The sequence below is a fragment of the Leguminivora glycinivorella genome, chromosome 6 (assembly GCF_023078275.1).
Source record: "Leguminivora glycinivorella isolate SPB_JAAS2020 chromosome 6, LegGlyc_1.1, whole genome shotgun sequence".
Classification (NCBI taxonomy): Eukaryota; Metazoa; Arthropoda; class Insecta; order Lepidoptera; family Tortricidae; genus Leguminivora; species Leguminivora glycinivorella.
In genome coordinates this window covers 22,919,215-22,943,032 of record NC_062976.1, presented here as the reverse complement: position 1 = coordinate 22,943,032, position 23,818 = coordinate 22,919,215, and the positions used below count along the sequence as shown (strand labels likewise).

The window sequence follows — 23,818 nt, the reverse complement described above, 5'->3', positions numbered from 1 at the left end:
AGTGTCACACTTAATAAATTCGAGGACGCTCCAGAGGCAGGATGGCCGAGCCGGACGTATGTATAAAAATTCAATTTGCCTCGCCCGTGTTTTTGTCCTGGAGTGTATCACGTTTCTATTGGGGACGCGAGCTAGAGTTATTTTCACGCCAGTGTAAAATGATCTGTCTCCATCGTAGCATGCTTTAGGCGTTCTGTGGCACTAATAGCCGGTACGAGCGCGATGCATAGACAATAATAAGTACGCACACACTAGCGAATGCAATATGCAACTCGTGTTAAGGAATATTAACTAAGAAGAAGACTACCACGTTTAATTTAACCGCAAGAAACGATGTCGATCCCTAGGTCTGCAAAAATTTCGCATGCATTTTTGAAGATTGAAAACGTTCACTGCTTAATCCTTATGTACAGTCAAGTTCATAAATTTGTGTACATTTTTTCACCTTAACTCTATGCATTATTAAGGTGAAAAAATGTACACATATTTATGACCTCGACTGTACCGGGCCTTATTAGCCGAATGATATTTCTGCGACGCGAAACGACAACGAAACCCCGCCAAAGGTAGTCTTGCTCTGTCGCGCCAATACGCAAGAGCGAAAGAGATAGATAGTTATCTACGAGCGTTTCGTTTCGTGAGCGTTTGTGCCATTCGGCTACGTACCCAGTTGTGGTAAAGATTTCTCCATTGTTTTTTTTTAATTTATTTATAATAATCATCAGTGGATCCTATACCTTTGCAATAAAGTCCACTAACGGGCCGGTAGGTAGTGCTGGAGATGATGCAATTAATGCTAGCCATATTCAAAAGGTGTCAAATAAAACACAGGAGGCAGACTACCTTAGGGTAGCATTTAGTAGCTAACAGTGGCGTAGCGTCGATACAACTCGATTCCCAACGGGTTCTCTAAAATTCTCCAGTATCTGTAGAAGTCCATACAAAACAGATCCCGAAAACCCCTCCGGCTTTACCAACGAAAATTTTCACGCCACGCCACTGGTAGCTAAATTCAAACGTATTTATTTAAATCAAAATTTAAATACACAGCAACAACAAGTTTTTCCGAACTACCATCTACAGTGGCGCCAACTGGTGGCCAAGAACACTGTTAAAACACACTAAACCTATGTAAGCGACGGAGTTAACACCTCTGAAGTGTACAATGGAATGGACGCCAAAAGAGATGGGATTAGGTTTCGGTTAAAATGAACGGATTTGATACCGGATACTTTTTTTATACTACGTCGGTGGCAAACAAGCATACGGTGTGTGTGTGTGTGTGTGTGTGTGTGTGTGTGTGTGTGTGTGTGTGTGTGTGTGTGTGTGTGTGTGTGTGTGTGTGTGTGTGTGTGTGTGTGTGTGTGTGTGTGTGTGTGTGTGTGTGTGTGTGTGTGTGTGTGTGTGTGTGTGTGTGTGTGTGTGTGTGTGTGTGTGTGTGTGTGTGTGTGTGTGTGTGTGTGTGTGTGTGTGTGTGTGTGTGTGTGTGTGTGTGTGTGTGTGTGTGTGTGTGTGTGTGTGTGTGTGTGTGTGTGTGTGTGTGTGTGTGTGTGTGTGTGTGTGTGTGTGTGTGTGTGTGTGTGTGTGTGTGTGTGTGTGTGTGTGTGTGTGTGTGTGTGTGTGTGTGTGTGTGTGTGTGTGTGTGTGTGTGTGTGTGTGTGTGTGTGTGTGTGTGTGTGTGTGTGTGTGTGTGTGTGTGTGTGTGTGTGTGTGTGTGTGTGTGTGTGTGTGTGTGTGTGTGTGTGTGTGTGTGTGTGTGTGTGTGTGTGTGTGTGTGTGTGTGTGTGTGTGTGTGTGTGTGTGTGTGTGTGTGTGTGTGTGTGTGTGTGTGTGTGTGTGTGTGTGTGTGTGTGTGTGTGTGTGTGTGTGTGTGTGTGTGTGTGTGTGTGTGTGTGTGTGTGTGTGTGTGTGTGTGTGTGTGTGTGTGTGTGTGTGTGTGTGTGTGTGTGTGTGTGTGTGTGTGTGTGTGTGTGTGTGTGTGTGTGTGTGTGTGTGTGTGTGTGTGTGTGTGTGTGTGTGTGTGTGTGTGTGTGTGTGTGTGTGTGTGTGTGTGTGTGTGTGTGTGTGTGTGTGTGTGTGTGTGTGTGTGTGTGTGTGTGTGTGTGTGTGTGTGTGTGTGTGTGTGTGTGTGTGTGTGTGTGTGTGTGTGTGTGTGTGTGTGTGTGTGTGTGTGTGTGTGTGTGTGTGTGTGTGTGTGTGTGTGTGTGTGTGTGTGTGTGTGTGTGTGTGTGTGTGTGTGTGTGTGTGTGGGTGTGTGTGTGTGTGTAGTTTAAATATCAATACATGACTTTCTCCTTTTCATTATACTTTTTAACCCCCGACGCAAAAACGACGGGGTGTTATAAGTTTGACGTGTCTGTCTGTCTGTCTGTATGTGTGTCTGTCTGTGGCATCATGGCTCTCGAACGGAGGAACCGATTTAGATTTCGTTTTTTTTGTCTGAAAGCTGAGTCGTAAGACGCTACAGGAGCGAAAATGCGAAAATCGGTGAAGCCATATATTGGAGCGAGACCAACGATGGGACTTGTCATTTTGGGAATTTTAGTTCAATATTTTGTGTTAAGTATTAACTAGATTTATCGAAAAAAAATTGTCTATTAAGAACAACTCAGTTAAAAGACATTGAGAAAAAATCTTTAAAATCGAGGTTCCGCTCTCGACTGTTTCCTCCTTCAAAACTTAATCAATCGGAACAAAATTTGAGAATCTGAATAACCTTTGTCGGACCGTTTAGTTTTTTTGGCTAATTGTTACCAAACTTATCACACCTTTTTTTTTGCGCCATATGGAAAAGGCCGTTTTTAGAATTTTTTGATGCTCTAGCGTCTTAAAATAAAAATATCAAAAAGATCAAAACGGTTCGACACAGATAAAAATAATAATAATCTGTGTAAAAAAATCATGGCTCTATCTTCAAAAATCAGGGAGGAAATAGTCGAGAGCGTTTCTATGGAGAATTGACCCCTCCTGTATCATCTTAAGCCCCTGTAGGACTTCGGTTCCGCTTTTGCCCATCCCTACGCATCTATTAGTATTTGCATTGCGCTGAAAGCAATCTGCAATGCAAACTCGCTTATGTAATACGGCCGCTACAATAGAAATCCGTGCCTGTACTAGTTTACGGTCATCCGGTATTCGGACGATAGTGTTCGGATTTTGTTTCCGAATTGTACCAATACAAAAAAAAACATAGCTTTAGTTTGCATATATTCAATACGGGCTAAACTGTTAACGAGTATTGGCAAAGATTAGGACCTTAAGAGTAAAAAATATGGAGATTTTTTACGTAGAAAAAGAAATGCAAACTCGCTTATGTAATACCGCCGCTACAATAGAAATCCGTGCCGGTACTTACGGTCATCGGTATTCGGACTATAGTGTCCAGAGTTTTGTTTTCGAATTGTTAAAAAAAAATAGTTTGTGAATAATATTGCTAAGGGCTAATCTCTTAACGATGATTAGAATAGGACCTAAGCACTATGAAATATTTAGATTGAAAATAATTATACCTACTCAATAATCAGGACCACAATTTGAAAATATCTAATATAAGTATCCAATCCATATCATATAGATATGTACCTAATATACAGCTAATGAATAATATAGTAACGTATATTAAGTAAGTATATTAGAACGGTATCAGTAAGTTCAAGCCAGTATCGTATTGGCTACGTGCACGACAATTACGCCCACTACCATGTGAATTTGAAGTGGAAAATGTCAAAAAATGACATGTAAACAAACACTATATTTTAACGATTTTTCGTTAATTTTAAATAAATCGAATAACAAGAGCTACTATTTCAAGTGTAATTTAGGTAGATAGATTATAAAGACAAGGATATAATACCAAAAATCAGTTTCCAAAGCATTGCTCACGGTATAAACTTCCAACCCCAGACTACAGAAAGAGTCAATAAATTGGTGCATATAAGGAATCTTGAAGAACATAGGAGTAATGGTACAAGTTCTTCGAGCTAGTGATATGGTATTCGCTAAACCTCCGTCCCGTTAATGCCATATAAAACAAATCTAAACGTAATTACGTAGTCATGTCCGCGGCCGCAGAAATATCCGACACGGGCCTATTCCCAGGCTAGGCCTGAATCTTTGCGTCAAATCTTTTACGGTAGGAAAAATACTAACAGCGTATTGAACAATATTAGGTAAAGAAAGCTTAAATATAATTTATTATCATGTTTTGTTTTGACATGTCACTTACGTTTTCTTTTCACCGTAGCTATCCATTTAGTTCTTTGATCCAATTTCCAGTGTGCTCTAAGAAACGCATAGAACGTGCAACGACTATTTATGCCATTATTTTTACAATTAACAACGAAACAACATTGAAACCCCATATCAAACATTACACCACATTGTATTATATTTTATGAGTTTTGATAGATGACAACCACAATCAGTGTCGATTTTGACCACCGCAAGCACTGCGATCGCTTTGCTTACCCCCTCCATGCACTTCGCACGAAGCCAATATTGGCTACACTCGTAGCGCGTAGCACGCACCCATTTTACGAGTCATTCTTTTGTTTTCGAATTCTAAATTCAAATATTTTAAGTCGATATTAGTTTTTCTTTTAATAATCACGGGAAGTTTGCAAACGACACAACTTAAAAGGCAGCCCTCGTAAACGTGTTAGGGTTTCCATAAATCACTTTTTACATTACGTGCTGTTTTTTTTTTTCGTAAGCATGCGTGAACCGTATTGTTCCATTCAGAAAAACAAATTGAAATGCTGTTTAAATTAATAGTATTCCGTATCGGTATCGAGTAACATAGTCAACAGTACAACGATAAAAACTTACAGGTCAACTGTTTATCTTTGAAACGACTGCCCATTTATAAAAACAAGAGACACGTATAGGGTTGCAAAAAAACGGTTTTTTTTTTCTGGCTTAAAAAAAAAACAAAAAAAACCGTGAAAAAAACATTTTTTTTTTCTGGAGTATGTTTTTTTTCTATAGTACGAAATCTCAAAATTTGCAAAGTAGTTAATACTTTTATATGGTTTTTTATTAGATTAATTAACATTAAGTTAACTATTAAACAAATTTTATTTCATTAAATTCGTTTCTTTAATTTCTGGTCTTATAAAAGTAACATTTACGAAATCTGTAGTTGGTAGTTATCACTATTTTACTGTTGGCAACACCACCGCCTCTCCACGCTGCACGCCGTATCGGGGATTCCCCAATAAACGTTTGTATACTGAATGTTAATCGAACTAAAATATACGTTATTGTTATTGAAACACGTTACAACTCAGGAAAAACCGTTATTGTCGAATTATTTTTTCATCTGAAAAAAAAAACATATTTAGAAAAAAAACAATGGTGCTTGGTTTTTTTTCATGATTTTTTTTCATAATTCTGAAAAAAAAAACATTTGGTTTTTTTTTTCTATTTGCAACCCTATACACGTACGTATAAAGTAATTCAATTCAAGACATAATGCCTCATAACATTACATAATATTTGGTGTTCTCAGCAATTTCATTTCCGGGCAAATGCGTCTTGCTCTCGACAACCGTCATTTTGTTTGTCATTTGTTAAGTACGCGGAAAACTCACCAAATAATATTCATGCATAAACAGTGTTACCACAGATTATCATGTTCCAGTTAGACAGCAAATGTGCAAATTGAGGATCCAAAGTGAAATGTTGTGGGAAGTTTTATAGAAAATTTACAAGAGAAAAGTTTAGTAACTTCCATTTGCCATAATATTGTACGTTGCAGTAATATTTGTAGGCAGAAATTATACCATTTTGGATACTTTCGATGCGATGGTAGTGCTTGTATTTTTTTTATGTAGACTCTATTGTCCGATGTTGATTGATTGCAAATATTTTACTGCGCCATAATCAATAAAATGAAATATGAAATATTTTATTTGCAAGAAATGTGGTACATTAGATTAGGTGGTAGGTAAACATGCATTATTTTGATCGTCACATTTCGCCGAAGGCATGCAAATTTTTATTATTGAAGAAAATTAAATCGCTATAATTTACAAGAATATAGTACAACGCCAACGCCATACTGTTGACAACACGAATTAATGCTTACCAGGGCAATGTAATATTTAAATGTCAATCAATATAAAAATTAGTTATTAAAAAATTCATTAAGGTTATAAAAACATTTGTCGATCAGCCAATGTCGAAGTTTACTAATTTAATAATTTATAGTGACTTAAAATAAATTGATGGGGTAAAGCCCATATTGTGCATACACTGTGCAGAATAAGGTATATTGTAAGTTAGTATGAATAAAATGACAGTAGGTAATTTAAAGAACTGTTTCTTTTTTTCTGAAAATATGTATGACTTACAGTACAATTATATACATGTAAATAAACATAATTCTGAGAACTTTTGCTAATTCTACGTCAGTGTAGTTCTTGAAATAGCAATTTAATAATCTGTTGATTAAATATATTATTAAATGTGTGAGTGATCTAACCCAGTTCTATGGTCTGTGGTAACATTGTGGGGTAAAAGGATATGATAGATCGTCGGAAAGTGGGAAAGGAGTGGAACAATATTTGTTATGGCGGTTTGTTTAGAATGGAGGATTCTTCGTACATTTGCAAACAAACGATACTCTTTGTTGCGCTGTTTATAAATACACAAAAAATAATAGTGAATTTCTCGTAGTCGCTGGTTCGATTCGATTCGGTCAATTTTTCAACTTATCTTTGAACTCGGTTTCGTTAGCAGATTTTTTTTTTCTAAATTCACTTACCTAGTTTGAGTCCAAAAGTGTTCGTCTTTGCTGTTTGCTGAAATATTAATAGTTACGGTCTAGGTAATAAAATGATGGCAGTTACATGTTCCGCGAGATTTTAGAATACCTGTCCTTATGTCATTAATACAATTAGACTAAGACGTGTCATCTATCTCGTTTTCTACTTCGATTCCATCATGTTATAGGCCTTCTACTAGGAGACAACAGACAGGCGTTCATCCTACAGACAAAGGACAGGAACGATTTCCCCACAACGGCCACAACTAACTGGCCAACGACCACAACTTACACATAAATCAATTAGTCCAAACCGCATATCATACCTTCAACAAGGGTCAGACATACAATAGCCGTATTTGCATTTTCACTGAACTGCCCAATCTGCAATGCAAACTTGGACTATGCTGTGTAAACTTTTACAAACTTATCTTTACCGACAACTCCATCAGTGACAACCTTATCATCTTCAACTACAGTTTCATTTAGCTTGATTTCAAGGTCAGTGGCTGTAGATTTAAGTTTGTGTTTGGATAATGCGTCGGCATGTCATGCATTGGCTTGATGCGATCAAAACGAGATGCATGTTGTAGTATATCGTTTGGTGGATTTTCGCCTCAATTTTGGAATTCAGACTAGATCTTAGTTTGATAGCATTTGGCTTGTTTGTGGATCATATCGGGTTTACAGGTTTGGAATATATTACGTTGAACAATGTAGAAGGATACAGGTTTTTGCATTGTGGTTGCGTTTAAGAGAGACATTTTGCTGAATTGGAGATGCTGAAAGAATATTTCTTTACAAGCCAATACTGACTAGCTCATATAATCTAATATAACGTTCAAACAAGGGTAGACAGGCGTCAGGCACCTTCTGGCGAACTCGCTCCATCTAGTCTGTAGCCATGTGACTATTTGTAGTTAAAAAAAATTATAAACCATTTACGGTAGATAATGTTTATGCAACAAACTTGCCACCTGGGCCCTTAAGTTCGTTCCCAGATCTTCAAAGCTTTTAGACACTGACACCTACAATCAAATAAAAGTTCTCAGTCGTGTCCTTCGCCATAACATGGCGTTTATGGGGCTATAAGACTAGTCACGTATTGTAGGTGTTCTCGGCATTAAACCAGACCTATTCTTGCTACAATGTGTCACCAGGGCACGTAGCCAAATGCACAAACGCTTACAATAATATCGTACCTAATCTTCTGCATTGACTCGAAGGAGCCAGACTGCCTTTTGAACAGCGTCTAGAGTCAACGATTGTCATTTTGGCTAGACCGGCTGGGACGTTGCTTCAAATCCTGGAGCGTTGAGGCTTTTCATTCGTTAATCATTACAATCGAGATCAAGATCATAGCCATTTTTTTTATTATGAATGAGCTTACTCTTGACCACAGACTAGCCAAAGGCAAAGACGTGGCCTACGATGGAGTGAGCTCGCCCAGAAGATGCCTGTTCACCCATGGTTTTACAAAGCATCGCTACCATGGAAGGCCTTTGAACTTTGGTAACCAAAATTCATGTATTTCTTTTTATAGATAGTAGTATACAATAGTAGTATTCTTGCTGTGATTATGTAGGTCTTACAATTCCTAATGCAGCAAAATCGGTAAACGACCATTTTTCTTATTTATTTTTAAAAGTTTTTAAACGATTATATACACGTAAAACTTTCGTGAGACATATTCAAATCATTAACAGCACAGCCGTGAGTACAACCGTAGATTCATTAATTACTTTTTAAACGAATCTTCTGCTTTTGGCTGTTGAAACTATAATCATTCAATATTACATAGTAAATATACCATTTTGCTAAATTTTTGAAAGGTTTCATCATCTGCGAATTCCTCCTAACAAAGCATTTCATAACATCCTTAAACTGCGCCTCAATCAAAACCTTCCGATAATACCAGAAAAGACAACTCAGCGTCTGAATCTACAGCAAATAATCTTCATCATAACAAAGGAACTTAAGTTAATAGAGAAATGAGGCCATTTAAGCCCTTTTATTGAAGAATGGTCATATTTGCGTAAAGTTAGTTAATCCCGCGCATTGGGATTCCAATTGCTACGAGTCGAAGCTTCCACCGTTACCAATTCTTCTTTAGGCGTACTTTGATTGCTTAGGATTGTTAAGTGTGTCCTTCTGTTAAAGACGAAGATGCCCAGAGCCTTCTGTTTCTTGGCAAGCGCGTGGCCTCGTGCAGTATCATAGGTTCAGTAATTTGTGCACGACATCTGATAGGAGGAGGTTCCTGGGGTCTTGTGCGTTCAATGCCGCATCTACAGCAAACTATTTAATCCAATAGACATTTATACATACCTGGCGGTTTAGCACAACTTGCGTTGACGCGCGCGAGTCCATACATCAAGCGCGACTTCAAGTATGGACTCGCGGACGAGAGCGCAAGTTGTGCTAAACCGGCTGGTACTTTATCTTGAGTTCTAAAAAGCTTCCTGTAGTTGTGGCATTATAACTATTACCAACTAACTTTTCCCGCGGCTTTGTCCGCGTACTAATCTAATCTTGTTTGCCCATGCAAACTTTGGAACCCCATTTCACCCCCTTAGGAGGTGAATTTGGAAAAACCCTTTCTTAGTGCTCCTCTACACCTCAAAAAGAACCTATGTGCCAGGACCAGCGGTTTCGGCTGTGCGTTAATATATCACTCAGTCAGTCAGTCTGTCAGTAATATAATAATCACAGATAATAAATAATAAATAAATTAGATCGACTCGCTGTTGACTATAAGCAATATAAGAACCTCACTAGGTTTGCTCAGTGGGTTCATCACCTAATTGTATGCGAATTGCTAATTCAGCTGAGTTATGCGAATTAGTAACACATCTGACGACGTCGCGATTGTGCGAGTTACTCGCATTAAGACATACTGCGATGTCATGAGTTTTCTGGCAACATCGCCCGTGTGCGTCGTAAGACGTCGTGTGATCATCATCATCCTCCTTACGTTATCCCGGCATTTACCACGGTTCATGGGAGCCTGGGGTCCGCTTTGACAACTAATCCCAAGATTTGGCGTAGGCACTAGTTTTTACGAAAGCGACTGCCATCTGACCTTCCAACCCGAAGGGTAAACTAGACCTTATTTGAATTAGTCCGGTTTCCTCACGATGTTTTCCTTCACCGAAAAGCGACTGGTAATTAATATCAAATGACAGAGATGTACAGATGTAGTGCGAAAAGGCTTTCCTTCGGAAACGTTCGTATTTGTCATGCTAGTTCAGTCAATGTCAATACATCTTGTGACTGAAATAGCATGACACGTTCGTACGTTTCCGTAACAATTCGAAGGCAAATATTTCTGCACTACATCTGTAAGACGTCGTGTGATATACTGAGATATCTCGCTTAACACGTTCCCTGTGCATGTATCATATGTGTAGCATTTTAGGGTATACATGATACGTGCATGCATCATGGGTGATGCACGACCCCTCGTGAACATAAGGCATCGCCAAAAATTGCACGTGTGAGCTAGATGTTTTTTATTTGCGTGCACATATTGGGTACCAAAACTTTGACAGAAAACACGTGCGTCCGGAGGACATTTTCATAATGTTGCCAGGTGATGGCTGTTTAAAAAAAATATGTTTTTTATTTTAAATAACTAAACAATATTAATTATTTGCATTAATGTCACATTATATTGAAAACAAAAGACTAATCAAATAAATTTGTAAACTGTGATGCAAGGATTCAACTAGGTTGTCGGTTGTCAGACGTCAAATTTGGTACTGGCAGTACACATTCTGCATTTTGAACTAGAGGCGGTAAACCAGGTTCAGGCTATGTCTTAGTAAGTTTTTGCAAAGCCACGTAATCTCCAATTGTTTGATTCTGGAATCTTTAAGATAATCACGATTGATAAAGTATTTTATGTCATCAATAGTCCAAGGACGATACAGGTCCTATCACTAGAAATGTTAGAATCATCAATTTGCTCCAATTCGTCCATGATCTTTTCTATTACTCCCTCTAAAATTATCTATATTTATTCATAAGTAGGTATATGGCAAAAATTAACTGATCGCATTTAGTTTTGAAGAGTATTTCATGATTAACATCCGTCTTACCAAACACTTCTGACAATTGACTAGGCATATTCATATACCAATCAAACTTATGTGAAACTTTCTTCCTTCAAAAAAATGGCATAAACAAACGTAGCCACATATATAAAAACAAAAATAACGTCAAATTACTTAAAAATATGTATATAAATATAGGAGTGATGCACTCAGCAATGAGATAATACGTGCATGCATCACATTGTGGGCACTAGTTTAGAAGCCTATACGTGTGTGCATCACATGTGGGTCACTCGGAAAAATGGGAAAATAGGGAAAACGGTCATCATAAAAGATGTATTTGTATATAAATATAACAATATAATACAGTTCCGAGTTAATTTACAAAAAAATAAAAATGCACGTGAGGAGTCAATTTCTGGTTGTCGGTTACACAGGGAACGTGTTAACATAATTATCTGGCAATTAATGTGCGTCACAAGGCGAGCGAAGTAGTGCAAGGTCCCAATATTCGACTCCGCTTAATCGCTTATCAAGAGGTGTGTAGCCATCTGCAATATTTACAAGACCGAGAGCTTCCACGGGTTCCACAAACTGTAAAAGATGATAATATTACAAGAAAGCTAAACAATACATAAGTAAACCGTTTACAGTGTACCGTCAAAGATAACACTAAATCCTAGAGCAACAAGGGAAAAAAGCTGCAAGCTTGGTTAGCCGCGCTAATGGCTCCTCCATTAAAACTAGGAATTAAGCTGCAACTCTTTTAAAAACACACCGGCATTTTCACTGAAATCATAGTTGCTGTTTGGCCTGGTTTTGAAATACTGCTTATGTTTTTAGGGAAATCGTTAAAATGTTGCTTTGAATTTTTTCGGGAACTCAATCTTTTTAAAAGAGACTTTACTATCCACACCAAATATTGAAGGGTAATTCTCAAAATAGTGGCATTGTATGCCATCACGTTTTTGAATAGAAAGTGTGCGAAATATATAATTTTCACATATAATTAAAATTTTCATAAGTAGGCATTAACGTGACACATCGAGGCCAAAACATATTTTTTCTATAAATATAATACTTTTGTAAAAAAAAATAAAGAAGACCGTTTTCTACTGTACCCTGCCTTGTCACAACGCGACACTGCTCAAGTTTTCGCTCTATAGATTATTGAATTGTAGTTGTATGATATTAAAATATCGTTTTTTGTAGAGAATATACTACTATATTCTCAAATATACGTTGCACGGGATGTTTCGATTACTTTTGAACACAAATTTTCACGTTCAAAGTTTGTCCAGCGATATTTTCTCTATATCCTGTGCGTCCGCGGTATTGCACCTCACTCACACACAGAAAGTCTTATTGAGACCCTAATATACGTAAAACACGTAGCCAGTATGGTTCTAGCCGCCGGTGTAAAGGTTTGTGTGTGAGGTGCTGCGGTCTTGTGGTTAGAAGTTTTCAAAGTGTGACGTTCGGAGTTTGTAACAGGTATGTCCACTTTATTCTGGCATGATTATTTTAAAATATTAATACGGCAGTTTTTTTACTAATAACATTTTAATGTTGTATTGAAGTATAACTATTTATATTAAAATTATGACAGTTGTATTATCAACAGTTTCGGAGATAATATCTAGTTAATCGGATTTTCACTACACCCTGTGTAACTTTATCCTGCCATCACTCTGCAGGGTAAAGTGACTGTTGACAGGATAAAGAAACACAAGGAAAAAAAAAAGCTATTTTGACATGGTTTTTACTAACTTGCAATGTATGTATGTATGTTTGTATGTATGTTGAGGTCAAATCTTGCAACCCAATTTGAAGCAGAAATGTTCAACCGACTGAGCTGAAATTTTGTATTACACGCTGCGGATGACGTTCGCGCGCCGATATGAGGCATTGGGTCCTTCGATATTGGAAAATAGTCTGCTCAGCGTCGAAGCAGTCCCGACGAGGCTAGGAACCAATTTGATAAAATGTTCCTCGGAGTACCAATTTTGGTTTAAATTTAATCCCAAGTACTTAATTTGGGGCGTAAGAGGGACCGCCTTACCGCCAACAGGCAACATCCCTATCGCTCTTGTATATAGGCACTACAGAACCAGATTGCATTTCGATCGGCGTATAGCGTCAACGATTATCATTTTGGCTAGGTCGACAGCAATCACTTTCTTCGGGCAGAAGCCAACCTTTCCCTCGAAAACCACGTCATCGGTCGTGGCAAGTAACACCGCAAGCCCAAACAAATTAATGCTCCCAACTGTGAGCTCAGTTGCCATTGTGGCTCTCCTTATTATCCTGGTACTTTCTTCCCCTCACGGCTACTATAATATTGTGTCATCGGCATAACAAATGGTGATCATGCGAAGAAGTTAGACTACTCTGATAGCCAAGTCAAAGCCAATGCCCCAGAGCAGGCGCCCAGTACCGACCCCTGTGGAAAACTGTGGGTAGGTTATGATTATTATGAATATGCATGTGGATAAGAAGAAGAATAAAGAAGTCAGTCTTGATTTGAGCACGTAGTCTCATTGACCTGTCCCTATACGTTTACATGGCGCAGCCGGTAGGAACACCACATTCCATTTAGTCTTTCTAGGCATCTTCCTCCTGATTCATTGACCACTACTCTATCTGCAAGGTAATGCCCTATGGTGAATGATGATCTTCAAATAGAAAGGCGCATCGTGGAAGCAATGCGCCTATTTTATTACCACATAAGGAAGAGAGCCGAAGTAATTGGCAATGTCAAGATATACTGCGATGGCTCCCTGCCTTTTCTCTGCTACCAGACCGCTGTATTTATGCGTCAATCAATTGCGTCTATCGCTCCTCCCAGAACCCGATCTCTGATGTTTGGGCACGTGTCTTCCAAAATGCGTGCACAGCAGTAGACTGATTTATGATGATGCGCTCAACATCGTGCCAGTTTCATCTAGGAGGGCAATGGGATGGTATCCTAAGGGACAGTCAGCTGGACTACCCTTTTTTCGAAAGGCACAGTCTGCCCACCTTACAACGAGAATTTATACCCTCTCGGAGGCAGTCGTCAATGTGGCCACGTAATCTACTTCCAAGATGTTTAAAGAGCCAAAGGCACGCCTTCCGGCCCTAGAGTGGCCCTCATTATTCTGTTACCAAGGAGACATCAAGGAGACGAACCAACTCTTCCACTGGGGCAGCCATTGCAGGCATTACACGCACAAGTACCATTGTGAATCATGATATGTGCTTTGTTGTTTTACAAGACTGTGATTATAGGCACTTATTTATTTATTCTTTATTGCACATAAAAAAGTACAAAATGGTGTACATAATGCCTTAAGGCATTCTCTACCAGTCAAACACTGGGTCAAAAAGAAACATTTGGTACGTGCAGGCATCGTGACAGAAAACAATAATCAGATATCACTTACTGTACTTCAACTGTTTTGAATAAAAAATAATGGATATTGTTTAAAAAAATACTTTTTTTGTTTTTGTTTCTACTCAAAGAAAAAAAAATTGAATCCTAACAAAATCATAATAGTCGATATACGTTGAATTATTAGTGGTAAACTTGTTTTTTTTATTCAGACTCTCTTTATCCTGCCACGTTTTCCCTGCTACCCTGTCTATTCACTTTCTCTCCTGTATGTCTAAAATTTCAACTCGCCTTAAGTTCTACGTTTTTACGACTATTTCGTTCCCTCCCGCAAATTCCGTATCATTGATGCACTCAAAAACATATTTAAATCCAAAAAGGTACAAAAAACCATTTTCATTTTTTTTCATTCACTTTACCCTGACGGTGCCACTTTTTTGAGAACGAACCTAAATATATTAATCGTAAAACGCACGTAAAACGTATCTGTAAATTTTTGGTAGGGAGTGAATGTATTGAAGTTTCCAGAAGATATCCTTTCGAAGTTTGTAAATCAGTCACCTACTGAAGTAAGTTGTATATGTTGGTCACCATTTTGTAATGCTTCCAGAATATTCTAGTAAATCAATGCAACTTATAACCTAGGAATAGAAATTGTAACCAGCAATAGATAATAGAAAATTGCTGATAATCACTAAATTGCAGACATTATTAAGCTGCTTCACAAATCGATCTAAAATTAAAATAATTTCAAGCTCAGTATTCATTTTGTAACTGAAGCAGAATGACACTATTTTTACGAAATATAAAATCGTTTGTCTATAAAGACGATTACGATTTTGAACGACCTGATGTGACCTTGCAGAACTTTCATCCTCAACTCGAGATATTTTTTGCAATTAAAGGAATATTTTTTAATAACCATAACTCTTATAAAAGGTGGTAATGATAATTATATTATTACAGTTATCACAATGTATAATGCCTTTATCGTTTTTTTTTATGTTGCTTTCGCACGTGCCAAAGACGTCTATGCAAAAAAAATACAAAAAAATCTCAATAGGCCTTATTTAGCATTCGTGAGACAAAACTACTTAAATACCTATATGGATGATCCACCGATGTAGACCGCCTGTTGTCTGCCTCTATTTACCTATAATCATTGCCAATAAAGAGTAGGTATTCTATCTTCTATCTATCTATCTATCTACTCACGCTTATATATATTATCACGATTGACGACATGTAAATAACTGGAGACCCATCCTCAGGCATGAGTTTACAGCACATGTTATAATAACGTGAGTAGCTGAGTACACCCGTAAAAAATATATTAGGCCTTGAGCCGATTTAGTTTATCAAAATGACCAACCCTATTACACTATATTCTTACACTGATTGACTGAGCCTCTTGGCAAGCTCAAGAATACTTGTATTGTTGGAGTATGATCTTTCAGATTCATCTGGCCAGCACTGAGTTCTTGCATGGCGATAGTGGCCACATTTTTCGAGTTGATGTTCATCGTACGGGCCCTCACCATCAAAGACTACGCTATGGCCACTGAATCCTTCGCCTACCTCATCATCCTGGGGTCTGTAAGCCTCATCTACATCGGAGTACTGACCAATAGAACCGCGATCCTGGATCTATTGGATGTCATGAGCAAAGATTTTAGGTACATTTGCAGTTTGGCGCCACATTACAGGTATGTTTACAAAATTGTCAGGATCGTCATGTACAAGCTTATATTATTTTATTAAAAGCATATCGAATGGAATTTAACATAATTATTAGTAAAAAGCACTGTCCTTGGAGTAGTTTAATAAAAATAAAATATGTTTTATTTTCTAATAATGTTATGCTCGTTGGTCTTGTTTCGCCATATCTGTCCGTCCGTCCGTCCGTCCGCGGATAATTTCAGTAACCGTTAGCACTAGAAAGCTGAAATTTGGTACCAATATGTATATCAATCACGCCAACAAAGTGCAAAAATAAAAAATTAAAAAATGTTTTATTAGGGTACCCCCCCCCCCCCTACATGTAAAGTGGGGGCTGATATTTTTTTTCATTCCAACCCCAATGTGTGATATATTGTTGGATAGGTATTTAAAAATTAATAAGGGTTTACTAAGATTGTTTTTTGATAATATTAATATTTTCGGAAATAATCGCTCCTTTAGTTATTAACGTTGTGTTGTTTCAAAATGATTCTCGTGTTTAATATTGTGATTTTTAAAGTAAGTAAGTAATGCCGCAATATTTCGCTAGATGTTACTTTAATCAAATGTTTCTCTTGCCCCTTCCTGGGATAGTAAGGTATCCGCAGACGGTCTGTTGTATAGGTATTTTTTTTTTGGATACGCTATCGTCGGACGGTCACATGGATAATCGACATCGGAACTTAATTGACAACTAATTAGAAGTATTTCGCTTGTTCCAGAAAATGTTTTTTAGACGGCCAACTTCTGATTTGGAAACTGACAATGATTTGGGGAATTTTCGTCATAGTTCTCGCTATTCTTTACGTGTCAAATACGTTAGTACTGCTACTTTATCAGAGCCTCTTTGGCACTTTGGACGAGCATTACGTCCGACCGTTTATATTTCCAGTCTGGCTTCCTCACGATGATCCGTACAGGAGTCCAAACTACGAAATGCTGATGGTTTTTCATATTGCAATAATATTTGTCGCCATGGCTACATTTGGATGTAAGTTATTACGAATACAACATAATCTACATACAAAAAGTGAAGTATCAGCTTCAACATTTTCACATGGATTTATTTAAGAACGTATTTTGATTAGGTACTTAGGTAAGACATAGTATTCATTTAAAAATTATTGATGGAGCTTTTCGACGGGTGAACCAATTTTCTTTTCGCTATATCGCCCAGATGCATACAATAAGTTATAGATTGCCCAGTACAACAATTTTAAATTTCAGTATACGTGCCTCTATCTCTGCATCTCTTCATGCACTACTACAATCTACTAGACATGGTGTTGATTGCCATTGACGAGTTATTCGAAGACTTGGATGAGTCAGTGGTAACGCTGCATGACACGGACCAGCGCCGCCTGTATGTGAAAGCTGAGCTCGCCAGGAGGATGGGACGAATCGTGCAGTGGCACCAGTCTTTCTTTGAGTAAGGGTTTGAAAAAAATGTATAAGGGTAGAGAAACTTGTGTTTGCTTTTACTTACTTCTTGAGTTATTCTATTATTTATTTTATTTTCATTTAAAAGTATTATTTATTTTCATTTTACTTACTTGTCTGGCGCAATAACCCAAATGGGTTTTTAAGTACAAACTTGAGAGCTTATTAAGCGATATTGAGCGAACTATAGCTAGATGCTGAGCTCACGGGGGTGTGGACTACAGGTCCAATCTATTCACCCTACGGCGTGCCTCCGTAAAAATCGTTTGAATTTTGTCTTTGTGAAAATTCGCAGGAAAGGACTTTGCTTCCCATCACCAATTGTAAAATATTATACCTACGATTAGATTTTTTTTAAGTTACTTATCTTGGTATTTGCAGTTCTGTGGGTGCTATCACATCCATATATGGCGGTATGCTGGTGTATCAAGTTCTGTTTAGCTCGGTCATCATCTGCTTAATGGCTTATCAAGTCGCTATCGTAAGTCCTGCATATAGTTCAATATGCTTATATTTATTTCAACAATATAGTGTAAAAAATCCATACAATCAGAAAGCTCTCAGAAAGGACTTCTTTTCACAACCGTAGCAGCAGCATCCGCAAGAGGAAGTTACTCTTTAAACCACACATTGCGTCAGTTAGATTCTTTCCGAACACCAATTATGTCGCTGGTACTTCAAACTTAAGTAAATCCATTCTGCTTTAAGGTTGATTATATAAAAAAATATTATTATCTGAAAGATAATCAACAAGATCTAACCCAAGTTTGAAGTTAAGCGACACAATTGTGATAATCCTTTTATTATTATTTATTTGCCTGCAACGAATTTTTTTTTCTGTTTTAGCAACTGGCAGATGGAAAATTCAACTACCTATTTGCGATACTGACATTTGGTGCAGTCTTACAACTATGGATTCCATGCTGCATTGGCACTCTATTACAGACCAAGGTAATTTATTAATTATTAGAGTTCTGATTGTTCTGAATGAGTATGTAACTGGGTCGTAATATCGGGAGCACGAAAAAAAAATCAAAAAGGTGATCACTACATCTACATTTTATATCCCGGTCAATATAACGCTCCTTGAAAAACATAGTGACACTATCCAAAAAACATAGGTTTTTAGTTAACAACGCCATCTAGGTCGCGCGTTCATAACGAACGCAATGCAAAGACACCTATCGATTTAGCTCGCTTAGAAGCGACAGGGGGCGCTAATGTCACTATGGCGAATAGTGGGAATAGACGCGTGGCGGACGGGAACAATGTCATGTTTGCATTAATGACCTGGACGCCGATCAAAATGTAGTGAACTCTAAGACGAAAGTTGTCATTTTGTGTTTAGTGACGGTGTTCCGCGAGATTGAATGGTAAGTATGACAATTTTCTTATGGAACATTGTATCAATCCTTAAAGTGTCACTTTGAACTTGTAAAAACTATTCAATATTGAGTTTCATTTTAAAGTAACAGTGTCATTTTTGCTATAATGACACTAGTACTTTAACAATTCTAAACGTTTTGAGATAGGTATAGTGACACTGTGCACGTAATGACGGTTTGGCTTTAAACTATTAGGCTTAATGCAGGTTAAAAATAAAGTTGTACTGTACTTTTACTTAAAATGACGTTATGGTCTTAACTCGCTAAAAAGAATTTGCATGAATGAATCGTCATTATCTGTTTAGTGTCATTTTTGATTGTATGAATTACCATAACTACGCTTGAAAAGAAATGGAATACCACTGTTATGAGTTTAAAGCCACTTTAACTGGTAATGGTAGCTTTAAGCGCGTTGACTGATTATTGTCACTTTAAGTTTTATGTCATGCTTTGCGGTAATTAAAATTACAAAACAGTTAATGATGAATTACCTTCTAGACATATTACGTTTAATACTATTGTTCCATTTAAGTTTAGCACATAAACCTACACAATTTTGATGAAATTCTATGAAAAAGACATTTTACTCTATTTTTTTGTAAAATACCTATAAACAGCGCTAATAAAAATGAAGGTTATTTTTTGTATAATTATTTTTTACGAAGTAATTGCTATTTTTGTGATCTACAAGACACAAGTACTAATTTAAGATACAATATAAAAACTATGATTGCTAGTGGATAAATTTCTTGTGCATTAATATAACTAAATTATTAGCCATAAATAAGTATATTTGTTTGTTACAGTAAAAAATGGCTCAACGATATTCAAGGCTCAAAAATTCAAAGCAATCATCAATAGTATAAACACACCATCATCTACAGATCACCTATTTGCTACATTGCCACGAGCATGCACATTTCAAGCGGCCGACTAAACTTCGCATAAGTTAGGGTTAGGGTATACCACGTCGTCAAAAAAAAATCGCACCTCGCGCAAACTCGTTTCAAGCATAAATATCTCTAATCTTATCGACTGTAATGTATCAATATTTGTATCATTTCAAAGTACAATTAAAGCCCTTTAAGAAAAAAAAAGGTGTACAACTTTCTTAAAAACAATAATCGCCAATCTGCCGTGGTTTAAAAAAAAAGGTATTGATGCGATTTTAATGGGACTCTAGGTGTGCTACCCCAGACGGTTTTAGAAGGAGCTGTAAAGGTGTTATGTGGATCTTTTGCACTCCAAAAGTCACCGAGGACGAACGCCTGCAGAAAAAAAAGCCTTGAAGGCAATAGGGGTAAAACACCAGAAAAAGCAGCTCAAGTGGTGGTACTGCTCCTAAACGGACTACGGCAGTAGCAAGTTGCTGAACGCCTAAGCATAATCCGTTTCCGGGTGCGACGAGTCTTGTTGCGGTTTCTGGAGACCAGTAGCTACATCAGGAGGCCAGGATCTGAGAGAAGACGCTGCACCACCGCTAGAGACGACCGGTACATTGTATCGGCCTCTTTGCGGAACCGCTTTCTTATCGCTCCTGAGCTGCAGATACTGCTTAGAACAGCTCGAAGAACTGTAGTGAGTGTCTCCATGATCAGAAGAAGATTGAGGGAGAAGAAAATGTTACCCCGAAGAGCTGACAGAGGCTACCAATTGAAGCCAGAGCCAATACCCCAAACGAATTGCTATAAGGCTTAAGGATTGGACGTTGCAGCAATAGAGGAATGTTTTGTTCCCCAACGAGACGAAGGAGATCATTTACACCAACTATAGACGCAAAAGGGTGTACAGGAGTCAAGGAGAGCAGTTTACACCAGTCTTCACCAAAGAAACAGTCAGTTACGGGAGCGGCTCGTGCATGTTCTGGGGCGGCATTTCCATCGACGGCAAAACGGATCCTTAACTGCAGGCAGTTACATTATGGAGATCTTAGAAGAACGTATGGTCTTGTACGCTGAGTTTTTGGACCTGATTTCCAATTCATGCACGTCTACGCCCGTTGCCATACTGCCTTGATAGTGCGGGACTCCCTGATGCATGAGGTCGGAATGCACCGTAATGGAGTGGCAGCAACGAGCCCCGACCTGAACCCCATCAAACATCTCTGGGATGAGTTAAAACGGCTTGTTTGGTCACGGGATCCTGCTCCAGCCACCCTCAACGAGCTGGAAGCCGTAGTTATTGAGGAATGGGAAAATATTCCTCAAAAACTGATCGTAACACTGATCAGGTCCATAACTGATCGCATGGAAGCTACAGGAAGGGCCAGAGGGAGGAACACTGGGTTTTAAGATTAATTTTAAGTCATTTTTTTCGATATTTGTTGATTTTATTGCGTTTGATTTTTTTTTAATTTTAACCTGAATGCACTTTGGTTACTTTTTCCTGACAATTTTAATTTTTTGTATAAAATGTCATGAATTTTATGGATATTAAAATAAATGTTGTATTACTAACGCAAATGTCAAAGCTGAAAGTGATTTTTGTTTCTAATATATTTTTAGTTATATTTTATTGTTTAAGAGGGCAAGCCAGGAGTGTTTACACTAGTTTTTAAGGGCAGTAATGCTAAATAGATACAGGGTTTGAGACAGAATGTCATTTAATTCAATAAATTTTAATGTATATACATAAAAGGTGGTTTGATTGCTAATTATTCATTGAAATAAAAGGTAAATTTCATAAAAAAATGGCTATAGTGTCATTTTTCCACAAAGTAAAATGAAAATATAAAATTGTCATGTGTCCCTAAACAAAAATAAATGGAAAAGTGTCACTACCATTTTGTTTAAGCTTAATTATTTTAGAAACAAAATAAAAAAAATACAATTTACTATTATATCTATCAGGTTTAGTCACAAAACTAACAAGATCTGCCAAAAAATTACAAGTTTGTTGTAAAAATATAATGAAACTAACCGAATCATTCAAAACTCTTATTGTAAGACTGCCACTTGAAAATAAGAGACTGAATTTGTGTGTCTTCAGAAACGTTCGTATTTGTCATGCTAGTTCAGTCAATGTCAGAACAACTTGTACTGACACTGACTGAAATAGCATGACACGTTCGTACGTTTAACAGGAGTTTAGTAGGGTAGTAGTTTAACAGGAGTAACAGGAGGGTTTAGTAGGAGGTAGGGCATAGCGAATGATATTCCGCTTTGTGTGGTAGGGCACAGCACAGCGGATATCGTCTCGCTCGAATCTAGAGCAGAGCCCAACTGGGGTAGTACCTCCGCCTTACAGAAGACCTCAGCCAAATAGCACTAGACCCTACTCATAGTGTTGTGTTCCTGTCGGTGAGTAAGGCTGCCAGAGCTCAACGAGGGTGCGGTGTGCTGATGACGGGAGGACTTACGGAACCAACTTGTTCCGTTTATTGTCCTTTGAGTCGTCGGCAACCCGAACCCTCCTTGGAACTTGTACACTCCTTTTTGCTGTGTACTTAACACAGCAAAAGGGAATGTACAAGTTTCTAATGGGGTGGCAACGCGCATGTGACACTGTTTGAGTTGCAGGCGTCCATAGGTTACGGTGACCGCTTTACATCAGGCGGGCCGTATACTTGTTTGCCACCGACGTAGTATAAAAAAAAAAAAAACAATACGAAGGCAAGTCTTTTCGCACTACATCCTAATGCTATGCTGATTTTTTTCCAGGCGTTGTCGTTAGGAGAGCGCTGTTTCTACTCCGGCTGGTACGAGACGCCCCTGACGCAGCTTGTGCGTCAAGACCTGCTCATCTTTATCATAAGAGCTCAGGTCCCAATTGGGATCAAATTCACCGGTCTGCCCGAATTGGAGCTATACACCTTCTCTTCGGTTAGTTACACACAGCTAGATGCTAATGACGCATCATATGTGTCAAGGTCTGTTCGACTGCAAGCCAGCTCAAATCCCAATTGAGAACATTTTTACAAGCTTTTATTCAACTTGCTTTGTATGGGCTGCTTGCACCAACGAAAATGGAGGGTTAACCCGAGGGTCAACCCACCATTTTATATGGAATTTCACAGTTGACAGCCCTCTAACCCCGAGTTGGTTGGTGCAAGTGGACCTTAGTATGCTAGTTGGGGTCAAAACGTAGAAGAACCCACTACCGATTGTACGCGTAAATCACGTGACAATGCAATATTATGGTATCATGAAGCTGATCTGATGGTGGAACAGAAAGGTGGTCATAGTAACTTTACTGTGTTATGAAATGTCGTATCCCCATCGAATAAGGAGTTTTTAGGAACGTCTCGAAGAGCAGTAGATGACTTTTGAAAGAAAGGTACAGTCCACGTACAGTCGGTGATAAAAGCTTGTGCCAAAAACGTCATTTTTTGCAAAAAAAGCTTATTTCTTTCAAGCTCTGTATTTTATTTCCTTTCAGATTATGAGCACCGCTTATTCTTACTTTAATATGCTCCGGCAATATAACTAAACTTCGTATCGACGCTGCTATTCGATACTGTGTCTTTGGATAATGAGACACGTTAAAAAATGAAATGTAATTAGTTTGAATCAAATAAATTGAATTTGTTCGTATTAAATAGCTTGTTTACTTTAATTTCATCCGTCATACTTTAGAAGACCCTTGGGGCATATTCATATACATATATCCGACCCAATATCAGACATAGGACATTAACCACCAACCTCCAACCTTTTTTTGCGCCCTTATTCTCCTTTCATTAAATACACACCATAGAGGAATAAGTAAGGGAAGAGGAATAAGAACTCCATACATCAGTAAATGCGGGTTATTTGTATAGGCATAGTTAAGTGACATCTAGCGACAGTCACGCGACAATCACGCTTTACGGCGGCCATAAATTGAAGCGAGACACAGCGATGGGACTTTTCATTCGCACGTATGGCTGCCGCTCACCGCTGTCGCGCTTAGACCAATGTCGTGGCTGGGCCGTTAATTAGCGTGAATTATCAGTACCACTACTCGGTACTAGGTGGCAACTGTGTCTCGTCTGCAAAAAATTTAATATTAGAACAGTTTACAACTTATATTACAACCAGAAGGAATTGAAAACAAAATAACTATTAGCTGAAAATTGGTGAGCATTATACTTTTCGTTCAT

General features: G+C 38.1%; 1 protein-coding gene across 1 annotated transcript; it reads left to right on the top strand.

Annotated features, from left to right (window-relative positions):
* On the top strand, positions 1–23,180 carry LOC125227313 (odorant receptor 4-like). Its single transcript, XM_048131597.1, has 8 exons — positions 1–56; positions 15,652–15,900; positions 16,636–16,904; positions 17,141–17,342; positions 17,735–17,834; positions 18,200–18,304; positions 22,398–22,559; positions 23,116–23,180. Exons 2-8 carry the CDS (start codon positions 15,680–15,682, stop codon positions 23,164–23,166), a joined length of 1,110 nt encoding a protein of 369 aa, XP_047987554.1. The 5' UTR covers positions 1–56; positions 15,652–15,679; the 3' UTR covers positions 23,167–23,180.
* Positions 23,181–23,818: the final 638 nt, after the last annotated feature.

Excerpts from the sequence above, each read along its gene's own strand:
- LOC125227313 (XM_048131597.1), top strand. The coding sequence starts at position 15,680 with ATGGCGATAGTGGCCACATTTTTCGAGTTGATGTTCATCGTACGGGCC. Across the intron at positions 15,901-16,635 it reads AGTTTGGCGCCACATTACAG|AAAATGTTTTTTAGACGGCC; the intron begins GTATGTTTACAA and ends CGCTTGTTCCAG. Across the intron at positions 17,343-17,734 it reads TGGCACCAGTCTTTCTTTGA|TTCTGTGGGTGCTATCACAT; the intron begins GTAAGGGTTTGA and ends TGGTATTTGCAG.